The sequence below is a fragment of the Salminus brasiliensis genome, chromosome 15, assembly GCF_030463535.1.
Source record: "Salminus brasiliensis chromosome 15, fSalBra1.hap2, whole genome shotgun sequence".
NCBI classification, from domain to species: domain Eukaryota; kingdom Metazoa; phylum Chordata; class Actinopteri; order Characiformes; family Bryconidae; genus Salminus; species Salminus brasiliensis.
Window position 1 is genome coordinate 23,953,334 of NC_132892.1, and position 13,121 is coordinate 23,966,454.

At 40.9% G+C, this 13,121-nt stretch overlaps 1 protein-coding gene across 1 annotated transcript in view; it reads right to left on the bottom strand.

Moving 5' to 3' along the window:
• The window catches only part of tubgcp3 (tubulin gamma complex component 3), a 30,044-nt gene extending 17,699 nt beyond the window's left edge, over nt 1-12,345 (bottom strand). The window contains exons 1-7 of the mRNA XM_072657546.1: nt 12,104-12,345; nt 10,146-10,253; nt 9,812-9,879; nt 8,679-8,756; nt 7,997-8,214; nt 5,881-6,056; nt 3,279-3,391 (exon numbers count right to left, since the gene is read on the bottom strand). Of these exons, the coding sequence (XP_072513647.1) occupies nt 3,279-3,391; nt 5,881-6,056; nt 7,997-8,214; nt 8,679-8,756; nt 9,812-9,879; nt 10,146-10,253; nt 12,104-12,179 (837 nt within the window). The 5' untranslated portion in view covers nt 12,180-12,345. The remainder of the gene's footprint in view (nt 1-3,278; nt 3,392-5,880; nt 6,057-7,996; nt 8,215-8,678; nt 8,757-9,811; nt 9,880-10,145; nt 10,254-12,103) is intronic.
• Nucleotides 12,346-13,121: the final 776 nt, after the last annotated feature.

A 13,121-nucleotide genomic window follows, 5' to 3' on the forward strand; every position in this document is an offset into this window, starting at 1 on the left:
AGTAATGGGTGCACAGTAAAGTAAAATACCAGATACAGTCCAGCACATAATACTTGGGGTTACGCCACCGCACAACACGACACACACCCACACTTGTCGATCACACACAGCATTGTCACGCCACAGGATGCCAACTAGCCAACCAGCTACATTATAGTATGGACCTCCAAGCACGTTTTAAGAGATTTGAAGGCACTGCAGATATTTGAATTGTTAAAGTTTGACTATTCGTACACTCTCAGACACATCAGTGTCTATAATTTCGCCAGACTGACTTATAAGCCTTTAAAACCCAATACAGGTCCCAGTTTAAATCCATCAAAAATAAAAACATGAGCAGAAAAAGCACAGGATTATATAACAACTCTACAGTTACAGTAAATCAGACGGGTGCCATCTGCTTTTACTGTCCTTGCTGCTTGTGTAAGTGCAATTGTGTGTGTGTGTGTGTGTGTAACAGAGAGAAAGTAAAAGGGGAAATCAACTGAATAATTCCCCACATTTCTCTCTCAGGCCTGTGGCTATGGGCTGCAGCTGGTCTAAAGAACAGATTTCTCTCATATAATAGGCTGACATTTCTTCTGCCCTTTATCACTAATGCTGCATTAGTTCTGTTCACCACTAGAATGCTTCCCCCCTCCACTTAAATGTTCAGAAATCTTTTAATGCTTGAAAATCTCTCTTAAAAAAGGGTCATTTAGCTTTGCAGGGGCATTCACTTAGAACAACGCCTTAAGGGAGAGAATACGGTCAGACACAGTGCGTGAGAGAGAGAGGGCAAGCGAGAGACATTACATTAGCGTGAGAAGTTAGATGGTCAGTTTTTCTCTAACCAAATGTTATTTTTCAAGTGACCAAATTCACATTTCCTACCCCAAATTGGAGCAGATAAAAGCCTAAAACAGCTGAAGCTAATTAGGAGAACATGGTTAAACTGGATGTAATAGTTTAGTCCTGACGCAGTACCCAATCCAGTTTTAACGGACTGCCGGTTAGTCCTGACGCAGTACCGAATCCAGTTTTAACGGACTCTCGGTTAGTCCTGACGCAGTACCGAATCCAGTTTTAACGGACTCTCGGTTAGTCCTGACGCAGTACCGAATCCAGTTTTAGCGGACGGCCGGTTAGTCCTGACGCGGTACCGAATCCAGTTTTAGCGGACTCTCGGTTAGTCCTGACGCAGTTCTAAATCCAGTTTTAGGGAATCTATGTTCAAACTGATGCAGTACTAAATCTAGTTTTGGAAACTTTAGGTTACAACACACCTAACTCCTCACAGACAGTGACCGGAGCGATTAACAAACAGTGCAGTTCAACCGTCTATCTTTGGCCTTCTGAAGGGATCATTTTTGTAGGCATCTGGAGCCACTCAACCTCCAGACTTCAATTTGCAGCATTAGCCGTCACAGTATTTAACTCAGTAGAGTGAATGTATGTGAATTAGGGGCATAATGCATAAAAACAGATATTCTGAAGTATTGTGATTTTATGATGTGCAATACTGTATTGATTCTTAAGTAACACCAACCACTACATTGCAGGGTTGTACTCTGGCTTCAGAACCCACTGTTCTGATTGGATAAAAAGTAAACTTGTCTATCAGTGTTTTTATACTATGACAGTTTTCCTCTAATTTATTTCTTACAGTATCACAATATATTGAATCCTGCCTCATCATACATATTGTATTGCCAGATTCTTGCCAAAACAACAGCCCTAATATGAAAAGCAGTGGGTTCACTGTTGAGCAAGCATCTTTTCTGTGCATGTGTGTGTGAGAGAAAGAGAGATTAGCACTGGGGCACCACTGGGAGCCCTGTTAAAAAATTCATCTATCCAGGAGACCAAAGATCTACGGTTAAGGGTTGACCTTCACAGTGGCTTTTTTTTTTTTTTTTTTTTTTTTTTTAAATTGTGTGTGAGGTTATGATAGGACAGGATCTCCAGGCCAGCTGACTGCATTATCATCATTGTCATCATCATATATCTGCATTATCATAATTTGATAATGAAAATAATGAAATACAGTACATCACATTCGTTTATCATCATTTTTTCAAACAGTTCGAGACAGACTGAAAGGTTTTCACAGCATATCACAAAAGCTCAAATTTGATATTGGACTTTGAGACTAAATAATGCCTTAACAAATGACACTGCTTTTTAGTTATTTTATTACATGATGTATATTATGTTATATTTTAACACTAATAATAAAAGATTTTATTAATTTCCACCCAAATTTAACTGTAGATTCCAATTCTCCATCACATACTGCTACCAGTGCTAGGAGGCTGAGCACAGCTGAACACGCTTGGAGGGGAACATTGACTGATATCAACAGGCGCCTTCACGGGCAAGCATTTTCCAAAGTGATGGAGGCAGAGGGATGGCCATCTATGAGGCCAACCGCGCTCTCTGCGATTCTCAGCCACGGATGGCTGTGGCATCAGCTGGAATCGAACCAGGGACATGATTTTTTTTTTTTTTTTTTTTTTTTTTTTGCACAAACAAAACTTTCCCTTAAGTAATTTTCACTAAAGGAACGACAGAACTGACAGATGTTTTAGTCGTGGTAGGTTCCCAAAACCAACACTGAAAGCATAGATTTAGAAACAGAGAGTGGACCAAATCAGTTCCTGCTGGAGCCCTGAGGACTGCCTCTAGAGAGCGGACCATGCACTCATTGAACAGCCTATTTTTATCTAGGGGCATTATGGAAGAGACAGATGTGTATGTGTGTGTTGCTCCTGTCTTTGCATATTACTACTGACCTCAGATCCATCAGTGTGGAAAGCATTTACTGGTTTCTGGATCTTCATTTCTGAAGATCTGTACACTACCACACACACACACTACCACACACACACACACACTACCACACACACACACACACACACACTACCACACACACACACACACACACACTACCACACACACACACACACACACACTACCACACACACACACACACTACCACACACACGATTTAACCGAACCAAAACGTGCCAGTGCGAAAATGCCTCTATCCAAGCAGCTAAATTTACAGCTCACTCCGCTACCTTGTAATGATGAACTGTATATTAGCTTAGATTGCGCAACAAAACACTGGCCAGTCAGAGAATGTGAAACCAACTAGTTCGGAAATAGTTACCTCCAGAGATCCCTGTGCTGCGGTGCCTAGTAACTTGCTGCAGAGACAGCTGTGAAACATTCAGACAGACAGTTTGGACATCTGTCAAAAAAATCGCACGGCGTGCAAACAATAATGAATTTACCTTCAAGTCGATTTTGTAGCAGTTCTCTGGACTGCACATCTTAATGAATTTGCCGTCGATCCCCTGGAAGACGTATAGGATGTCTCGCACAAGAGCAGCCTCACTGATTTCAGCTGAGAGTGAAAGAGCATGTGCGAGAGAAAGGTGGGGGGGCAAGAAAGCGAGACATAAGTTATAAAGTTGCAAAGGTCATGCTCATCTATCTGTCCGGTTGGGAGTCATGGGAGAACGGTGCCCTTAGGCTGACTGGATTTTCAACTTTTCTACCGCATCAATCAGAAAGACATGATGAGGCACCGAAGACAACACTAGAACACAGTGACCCTCCATACAGATTCACGTTAAATCCAGTACAGAGAAAGTGTTTCAGTACAAAATAGATTATTATTTGTGTCTCAGTATTCTGGTTATTGTGCTGACCTCTGGATTATGATATCAGGTTGAATATGTATGAAGAGGATCATATTGCAACATTGTGCAATTGAGTACAATGCTCTGTGCAGTTAGGGGTGGGTAACATGACCATATTTTAGCATATCTGGATATGTTTTGTTATCGTGATAAATATAGTGTTGATAACAAAACTGATAACATTATACTGAAGTCATCATTATAACCAGAATACTGAAATACACAGACTTACGATTTCACCCCTAAACACACACCTTTTTCATTACTGTGACAATTGGCTCCATTTGGGAGTAGTTTCTCGACACTAATTATTGGCACTTAATTGTTTTTCTAAATATCTCAATATTTCATGCACAAACCTAAAATATCAATTCTCAATATGACCTTTTCCCTCCAAATATCGTTCACCCTGCATGCAATTCTACGGCGCTGCATGAGCTAGAAGGCATCCTCAAGCCTCCACTTTCTCATACAGAGCCAGGATCAGTTGAAGAAGCTTAAGAGAGGGAGTGGTTTTTTTCTTGATTTGTGGGACCTCTGTTTCAGGCACTCATGACTGAAAGCTGCCTTTAGCCAGGTCACATGAAATCAAAAGATCACTCTGCACATCACACTGCAAAAGAGATGACTGTAATAATGGGATTTACATTATAATGTAGGCTTCTGGGCTGGAGGTAGAAGCTAAACGGCAAAGTCAATTTAGAACCAAAATCTTACTCACTCAGATACTGAACATGAACATGAACTATTGCACTGACTATTCTTTTGGCCCCCCCCTCATTGGCAGAAACTGAAGTATGTTACTGGCGGTTAGGATAGAGCATGTGAAAAAAGGCATAGTGTTGTGTTATCATATTTGTGTGTATATGTATGTGTGTGTATGTGTATATATCTTCTTTGTCATTCCACATGTTTTTCACTTTAAATTACTTCTGTATTGTTTAGCTTGTCCAGAAATGCATGTACAGTATGTCCTTCGGGGGTGGATCAAAGCACGAATTCCAGGGGGTGCAATAGTGCAAGAAATGCCAATTCTCATATAATGTTGGTCTTACATATAGAGACACACTATTATATTATATTTTATATTGGTATTTATTTTATATATATTTTATATATCGAGAGAGCTAGAGAGAAACACAATGGCTACGACATGCAAATTCCTCCATTGATCAGGTCTTGTGCCCCTTTTGTTTAATCCGTATAGGTTTCCTTTGGGCCAAATCCAGAAGAGCAACACTGAGCACCATAGTTATGCTGATGATACACAGGTATCCTTGGCTGTCTCACTAGATGATTACAGCTCAATAAACTCACTGTGCCAGTGCACGGAACACATCTCTCAGCTTTCACGCATGTGAAAAGCAGCTCTCGATGGCAGCCTAAAGCGTACATTTCACTTCCTGACTGTAGGGGGAACACTAAGAGCAAGAAATGCCAATTCTCACATAATGTTGCTTTAAAATAGATGAAGAGAAACCTAGGGCCTTTGTTGTTACTTTTGTCCGTTTGTTCTAAACTGTGAGGTCCAAACCACAGTGTGAACTGAACAGTTACTTTTGTGTACCGATGCATCCCTATTTCAAGTGTGTTCAGAGAAATGACCATGATTCATACTGCACTCATACAAAGCATCTCAGCCAATCAAACTGCGAGGTCACAACTAACTATGCGATAATGAATCAGAAACGAAACAAGTTACTTGTTACAGTTTAACAATGGAGGTAATGAGTAAGTGCTGTCTATCGGAGTAAAATATTTACACTTCGCACTGTTTGCAAAGTCAATGTTAATGAAAGTTCTGAATATCAGCCAGATTTACATTACTGCACCATTTGAGCTGCAATGATCAGCCAACTAAGTCAATTAGTCGTTTACAACGTGGCTTGTGGAGACAAGCAGATGCATTGCACTCTATAATGGGCTAATAATGCTCATATAAAACACAAGGTCATTCCGACTGAGCAGAACACACTTCAGAAAGTGCTGGGAGCGATACAGATCACATCGCTTTGGTGAACCAATGCTGAATCAGAAACCGGACTGAACAGAGACTTTAAATGATGGAGGCACTGGGACAGGATCAAAGTGACACTGAAGGCTTAGTGGTTCGATCAGCTGATCAACTAAACAGTCGATTGAGCATTTACAGAACTACGTTCTATAGAAGTTGCTTTGATAAAGGACTCACCACTGCCGTCGCCATCCCGCCTCTGTCTGTGAAGGGGTCTGACTGGTGGGGCAGAGGCAGGGCCTGCAGGGGGGCGTGAGGTAGGAGGACTGGGACCGGATGGAGAGCCGGAGACCGGGAGAGCCCAGGCCAGACGAGAGCCTCTTGAAGGGTCAGCTATGGGCTGGGCACCAGGGCTAACAACACAAACACAGAGACGGACACAAAAGTTTCACACTTTCTTAATAAACAAGTCCAGCACTGCACACAGGCCCTAGACGTCCATTAAAACAGTGCATGCCAATAAACAGAACCAGTCAAAAGTGTGGAGACACTAAGAGTCTTCCTCAACACTCTATAATGATCACATAATACACATGGAAGCATCCAGTGACCAGAAAAGTGGTAAACAATTATAAATAATAGTTTTAGGAGTAATAATAGTAGTATTACTAGAAGTAGCAGTACAAGTAGAACTAGTAGTACTAAAAGTACTAATGGCAGTAGTATTAGTAGCATTAGTTTAGTAAAAATAGTAGAACCAGAAGTATTAGTAGTAATAGTAGTATTAATAGAAGTATTATAAGTAGTACTATTAGTAAAAGTAGTAAAAGAAGTATTAGTAGAAGTCATAGTATTAATAGTAGTATTAATATAAGCATTAGAGGTAGTACTACAAGTATTAGCAGTAATATGAGTAGTATTAGTAAAACTAGTGGTATTAATAGAAAGTTAATATAAGTAGTAGTATCAGAAATATTAGAAGAAGCCATTATTAATAGTGGTATAAGCAGGAATAGTAGTATTAATAAAATGAGTATTAGTTGTAATATGAGTAGTATGTGTATATATATATATATATATATATATATATATATATATATATATATATATATATATATATAAAGTAAAAAAAAGTAGGTAAAATAAATAAATAAATAAATAAATAAATGACCCTATTATACAGTGTGAGAGGTGAGGCATTCTCGTGGCTTTAAAAAAGCTCATCAAGACATAACTCTACTCTTCTTAAAGGAAACCTACCTTCTAAAAGCTTTTCAGAACATAAAAATGCAATATTCATCTTTTTACTAAGGACAAACACATTGAAAACAACACTCTCCTCTAAAGCAATGACATTATAATTCCATTAGCAAAGCCCAGGAGAACACACTAATTACCTTCTAACGGCCCATTTTAACCAGTGAAGAGTGACACTGAAGAACGACGCTGAAATTCCAGCAACACGGTGATGCTTAGAGCCTGACAGATTTACCATTTATAAGAACTCGGCCATTTATTGGGTCCAGGCCTTGAGAACATACAACCGTGCTTTAAATAGCCGGGGACCTTGTGGTTGATGGGGGAGGTGTTAATAATTCAGTGCTTACAGTGCAATTAAAAGTCAGGCCACAAATAAGTCAGACACAACACAAACAAGTCACAGACAGAGGAAATATGGTCCACACGAAGAAGAGCCTAAAAGAGTATCCGCAGGCTTACATCCCGAAGCAAATCACATACTTTAAATTCTAAATGACTAACTTTGTGATACTGTGCATTACAGAACTTCCAGAGCAAAAATGATGTCCTATGTAGTGGACTGAAATGGCAACACTGGATTTGCACACAAAAGGTGTTCAAACAAAACAAAAACAAACAAAAAAGTAATTAAAGTATAAGTCTTATTTAGAAGGCCGGAGTTAGTCTGTCACTAACAGCAGTAGTAGACAAGTAGGATGGCTAGACACACCAAATCCACCAAGGATACATTCTAGGGCCCCTGTTGATTATTCAGTATATACTACATTACATTTGGGTTTCCCATAAGGCACCTCAACAAGTAGTTTACAAATGATGTACACTCGTGGACAAAGAATACCCATACTTTGAGCATAGAACACATACAAACGAGGCTAAGTCAAAAACCTGCACCTATGGAACACACGTCCCAAACCTGCCTTGAGCCCATGAATTAGTATCACGCAACCTTAGTATCATGCCTAAATCATCACACAGGTTACGTAACTCTAAACAGACTTCTGACACTGTAGGACACACTGTCATCAGAAGATCAAGATAGCTGCAAGTGCTAAAATTAGCTATGCAACCTTTGTTTGGTTACAGATTGGCTCACCCGGTAAGCAGAGACTGAGGACTTGGGCCAGGTCCATTGACTGGATACACCCCCAAGCTGCTGATGCCACTGGTGCCCATGCTGGAAGCGTTGTGGGCAGCCAGCACAGAGCGTTCGGGGTAGCTGAGGGACAGGCTCTGTGGGCGGGCATAGTAGAACGGCGTGGAGTGGGCATCGCGTGGCAAAGCCTGGGCAAAGACGGCGCCATAGCTACCCACCTGTGGAGAGGGGAAAGGAGTTCACCACATGCTATGTGTATGGTGGCATGCTGGGTCATTATGTATGCACACGCTTTAAAGTTGTCAAAGTCAAGAGTTGTTCAGGCATTGCTAGATTGTTGGGGGAAATTAGTAATTACTGCAAATTGCTGCATTGGTAATGGGCCTTTAGGCATCCTTAGAGAATCTTAGAGGATCAGGGTGATAAACAGTGTTGTTGTAACTGTTTAATTTCAAGTTCATTTTCTAAATAAAGTCAAGCTGAAGATTGTAGCTAGCCCTTTTAAGTCTCATCGTCCCCCTACAATGAAATCACACTAATTATCCATCAGTCCACTGGGTTTCAGTGTTTTATGGCACTTGCATACACCAATCTTTTAATCTCTTAGCTCTAAAAATGTTCATAAAAAGTCTCAAATATGCTTAAACAATAAAAATAGAGACAATTATATTACTATACATACTCGGCTGGACGGCTTCCTTGGGTCCTCACAAAGGCTGAGCAGCAAATATAGGATGGACCACCTGTGTTTCAGCACCCCCTGCTCGAGGTAGAAACAAAAAGAGGATACAAAATACAGTTTAAAGTACTAAGAGATTCATAAATGTCGCAATGACATTTAAGAACATCAACGCGACACAAAGCTTTTCAAACACTGCTTGTAAAAACACTGGTAAAATCTATACAAAGCAACAGTAGGACTGTAGATCCCCCCTATAGAAAACTATAGGAAAGATGTTAAGTCCAGCAACCGTATCATGATCCTTGAAGACCCTGAAGACAATGAGCTTGTTTGCACCTGGTCTCTTCATGCGTCGATCGGGCAAAGCTACATAAAATGCAAGTGTAAAAACAGCCAAGACGCATTTAAACCAGATATAAATCCGATCACTCAGACAACATTTCACAACCAAACCCCTACCAGTACAACCGAAACGCCAGTAGGAACTGCCACTCAACAGTAAATCTGCATATTCCACCCCTACATCGACCAGAATTCAGTCAGACTAAGCAGAGACGCATTTGCCCACCCAGTGTAAATGCATGTAGCTAAAATCTCATCAAGATACAACCCAGATACTAGTTACACGAGGAGACCAGGTGTGAACAGGGTCAAAGTCCTGCCCCTTTTTAAGTCATCTTGCCGGTTACGAGCAGAGGCGGTTCAACGATATTGTGGCTCCAGTCAGACCGTGTCAAAATAGAAGTCAATAATACAAACACAGCAGTAGGGCTGGGACTATTCAGATACTCTCCCATACTGAGTACTGTGATTTTTATCTTCTAACATCTGCTGCCCTTCATCCAATTAAACCAGTCTAATTACACTGTTTGTAATGAAATGTGCAGCTGATCAATGTTAACAATAGCCTCCATATGCTTAGAATATATGCTTAGCATATTGTGTTTCATGATGATAAAATTGATCAAGAATAAAATATCATCACATTGCCCAGCTCTAGCAGCGCTAATCATGATGTTATTTAAAGATACTACATTGCTTATTGCCTGCCACTAATATGTAGTACAAAAATAACTACAAATATCTTGCATATGATGCAATGGCTACTAAGCTCTTATGAGTCTGATACTGACCTGGGTCTGGAGTTTTCGGTGGAGCTCGGAGAACAGAGCTGCATCTGCCTCCCTCCTCTGCTTTAATACTAGAAAGAGAAATCAAACAAACCTGAGTCCAAAGAGCAGTTTTGAAGGAGATTTAGTTATATTGAGAACATAATCTATGATTAGACCTGCCCAGTCCCCTCTTCATGTTCTCAATAATCTGTGCGCAATCAGATTTGACATTTGAGGCTGAGGTGCCTATTAGGCCTCAAATGGCAGAATAGGGATGAAATGCTTTTGTGGAGTGCTCTGTGAATAATGCTGAAAAAAACAACACAGGAAGTTAACCCATCTCCATTCCACTTACATTCTTTTTTTATCTTCTCGGACACCAGGAACTCATCCCGCTCAATGGTGGGGGCGTAATTACTTCCGATGACCCGCACAGCATACTGAAACTGGTGCGCCACATCAGCTGGAAAAAGAAGGTCAGTGAATTCAGTGGTGCATGCGTCGTACATCCCAACAGGACCCCCGCCTTTTTTTTTTTAACCATAAAGCCCACTTTCAAAGATACCCTGCACACGGGGAGGAAAATTAAGAATAGCAGTATAAAGGCAGACACCATGTCCAATGAGCAGACACAGCTAACGTAATCAATACTGCTCTCTATAATGTTAAATTAAGGGCCATATATAGGGTCTATATTTATCCTTCAGGCATTTATCTAATCGTTTTTACCTCATTTTCTGAGGAGGGTCATATTACTGAAGAGCTTTCAGAGCAGAAATCTCTTTACTGCTGACATACAATAGCCTATAAGGCAAAACATACTCTTCTGTATGGAAACTGACAACTTGTAATGCAATTATGGAGCTAGCTTGAAGTCAATATATGACAAAGTTTGTAGACATCTGCTCATCCAATGCTTCTTCCAAAGTCAAGGGTACTAATAAGGAGTTTGTCTCAATTTTGCTGGAGTACCAGTCTCTAATCATCGGGAAAGGCCTTGTAATGAAAGTGAACAAGGCTCAGATTGCATTTAGGCAGAAGAGCATTAGTGAATTCAGGTACTGATGTTGGATGATCAGTTATGGATCACAAACCCCACTCGAGCTCATCCCAAAAGTACTGGATAGAGCCTCATCAATTCAGAGAACACAGTTCCTCTGCTCCAAAGGAACCCCTCCAATAGTCCCTCTCTATGATGCTTAGCATTGGGCATAGTGACATCAGGCTCAGGTGCAGTTGGCCCTGAGCACCCCATTATGTTGGCAATGCTTTTCTTTAGAGAAGGTGGTGGATGAAGTACCAGCTCTCCACAGAGCACAGGTCCTCTGCTCCACAGCCCAGTTCCTCTAGGTGATGCCTGGCAATGGGCATAGTAAAACCAAGTCCAGGTACTTTTGCACCAGATCACCCCATTCAATTCACAATGCTTTTCTTTGGCGAAGGCAGTGGATGTGTGAGTGTCCCCTCTTCAGAAGCAAAACCAGGCCCAGGTGCTGTTAGTCCAGAACATCATCATTTTATTGACAATGCTTTTCTATGGAGGATGGAGCACCAGCTCTCCAGAAAACACAGTTCCTCTAGGTGATGCTCGGTGATGGGCATGGCGACATTAGACTCAGTTCCTCCAGACCATCCCAATCTATTGACAATGCTGCACTATAGAGACTACACAAGCTGTGACAGTCTAAGAGGCCCGAAGTCACTAGTTAGACGGTGGGTCTGGATACTTTTGGACACTTGAGGTATAAGTCATACAGCTACTGACAGGAGCAACGGGTTGGACTGCGAGTACAGCACCGGCCTAAGCAATGCAGGCTCCATCGTCTAGCACTCCATTCAAAGCAAGGCATGCAGAAACGGAAGCCTCGACTCGCCATGTCACTGTATCTGAGCTCCATCTCTAATTCAGTCCGGCTATCTGAGCTAGCTTAGACGAGCTTAGGTGATCAAGATATGGACATGCTGGCGATTATGGCGATTAGACAATCCAATTCTACTTTCTAACAGGTTCCTGGCTATTTAAGCCTTCTCTAATGACGGCACTGTCTGTGGAGGCTGAAGGACTGTGCTGCTGCTCATGTAACACAGGGCTGTAGCACTAGTAAGGATGCTCACTTGTCAGTCCTGCTCCGGTTATTCGTGGTTGGACAGCGTTAGGTTGGTCAGACAGCTAATAAACGTGGTTCAGGTGAGGATGACAAAAGCGACCCACACACATTGAGCATTAATCAGCCGTGTGATTGCAGACAGCTGTAGTGTGATAAACGCTGGCTAGTGAACGTAGCTTAGCTCCCCAGCTCTGCTTCTCGTTACCTTCGCTCTTGCCCGTGATCCTGCAGCACAGGCTCTGCAGAAGCACATTGGGCGACTTCTGATCCAGAGCTGCCATCCTGCCCGTTTTCTGGATGTCGGAAAGGATGTGTGGGGGTCTAAGGAGTCTGACTTAGTCCTGTACGCTCTCGCTATGCCGCCATCGGCTCGCCATTTTAACACAACCCCGCCGAAAAGGCGGCCGCGGTTGGAAACGGAGCGGGAAAAAAATACACGGCGGAGTGAAAATACGGCCCACTGTGAAACGAGGACCAGGCCAATGGTTCCTAGCCTTTTGTTCCACCGTGAAAAGCACAGTCAAGCCACCGTGGGAAATAATAAACAAATTAATAAAGGGACAGAAAATACATGTTCTTAACAGCGCGCTGTGTTTTAAGCCCGAACCATAAAAATAATTTCCTGAAATAATTTCCAGTTTATTTGAGTGTCTACTGGACCTGGTTACTAATTATTATTACTTGGAAGAAATTAAATAACACTTCGGATGTATTACTTTTAATTTATGTTTATTTTATTTTTTTAATGCATCCGGAATTGATTTCTCAAAGCAGTTTTTAAACTAAAATATATGAAACGCATGTGTTTAACCCCTTGTACTCTTAAATTGCCTTTCCAATTTTACTAAAGTAATTTAAAACTTTAGAGATCTTTATGTGTTTTTCTGGTGATGTAATTAATGTAAACCATGTAATAATGATGTATTATATATATATATATATATATATATATATATATATATATATATATTATCAAAGATGCTTGACAGCTCTAATATGACACATTTGGCTTTATGGGTTAAACAACTTTATATATGATATAAACTTCATTTATGTATACACAACATCATATTTACATACATTGAGTGTGGTTGTGAACTAAGCTGTGTTTGTACTGTTTAATAATAGTACATATTTTGATTTGATGAACGGGAACTCCTAATAAAACACTGTAAAACTGTATCATTATAAGCTCATACAGCAAGTCCACTCACACTGACTTA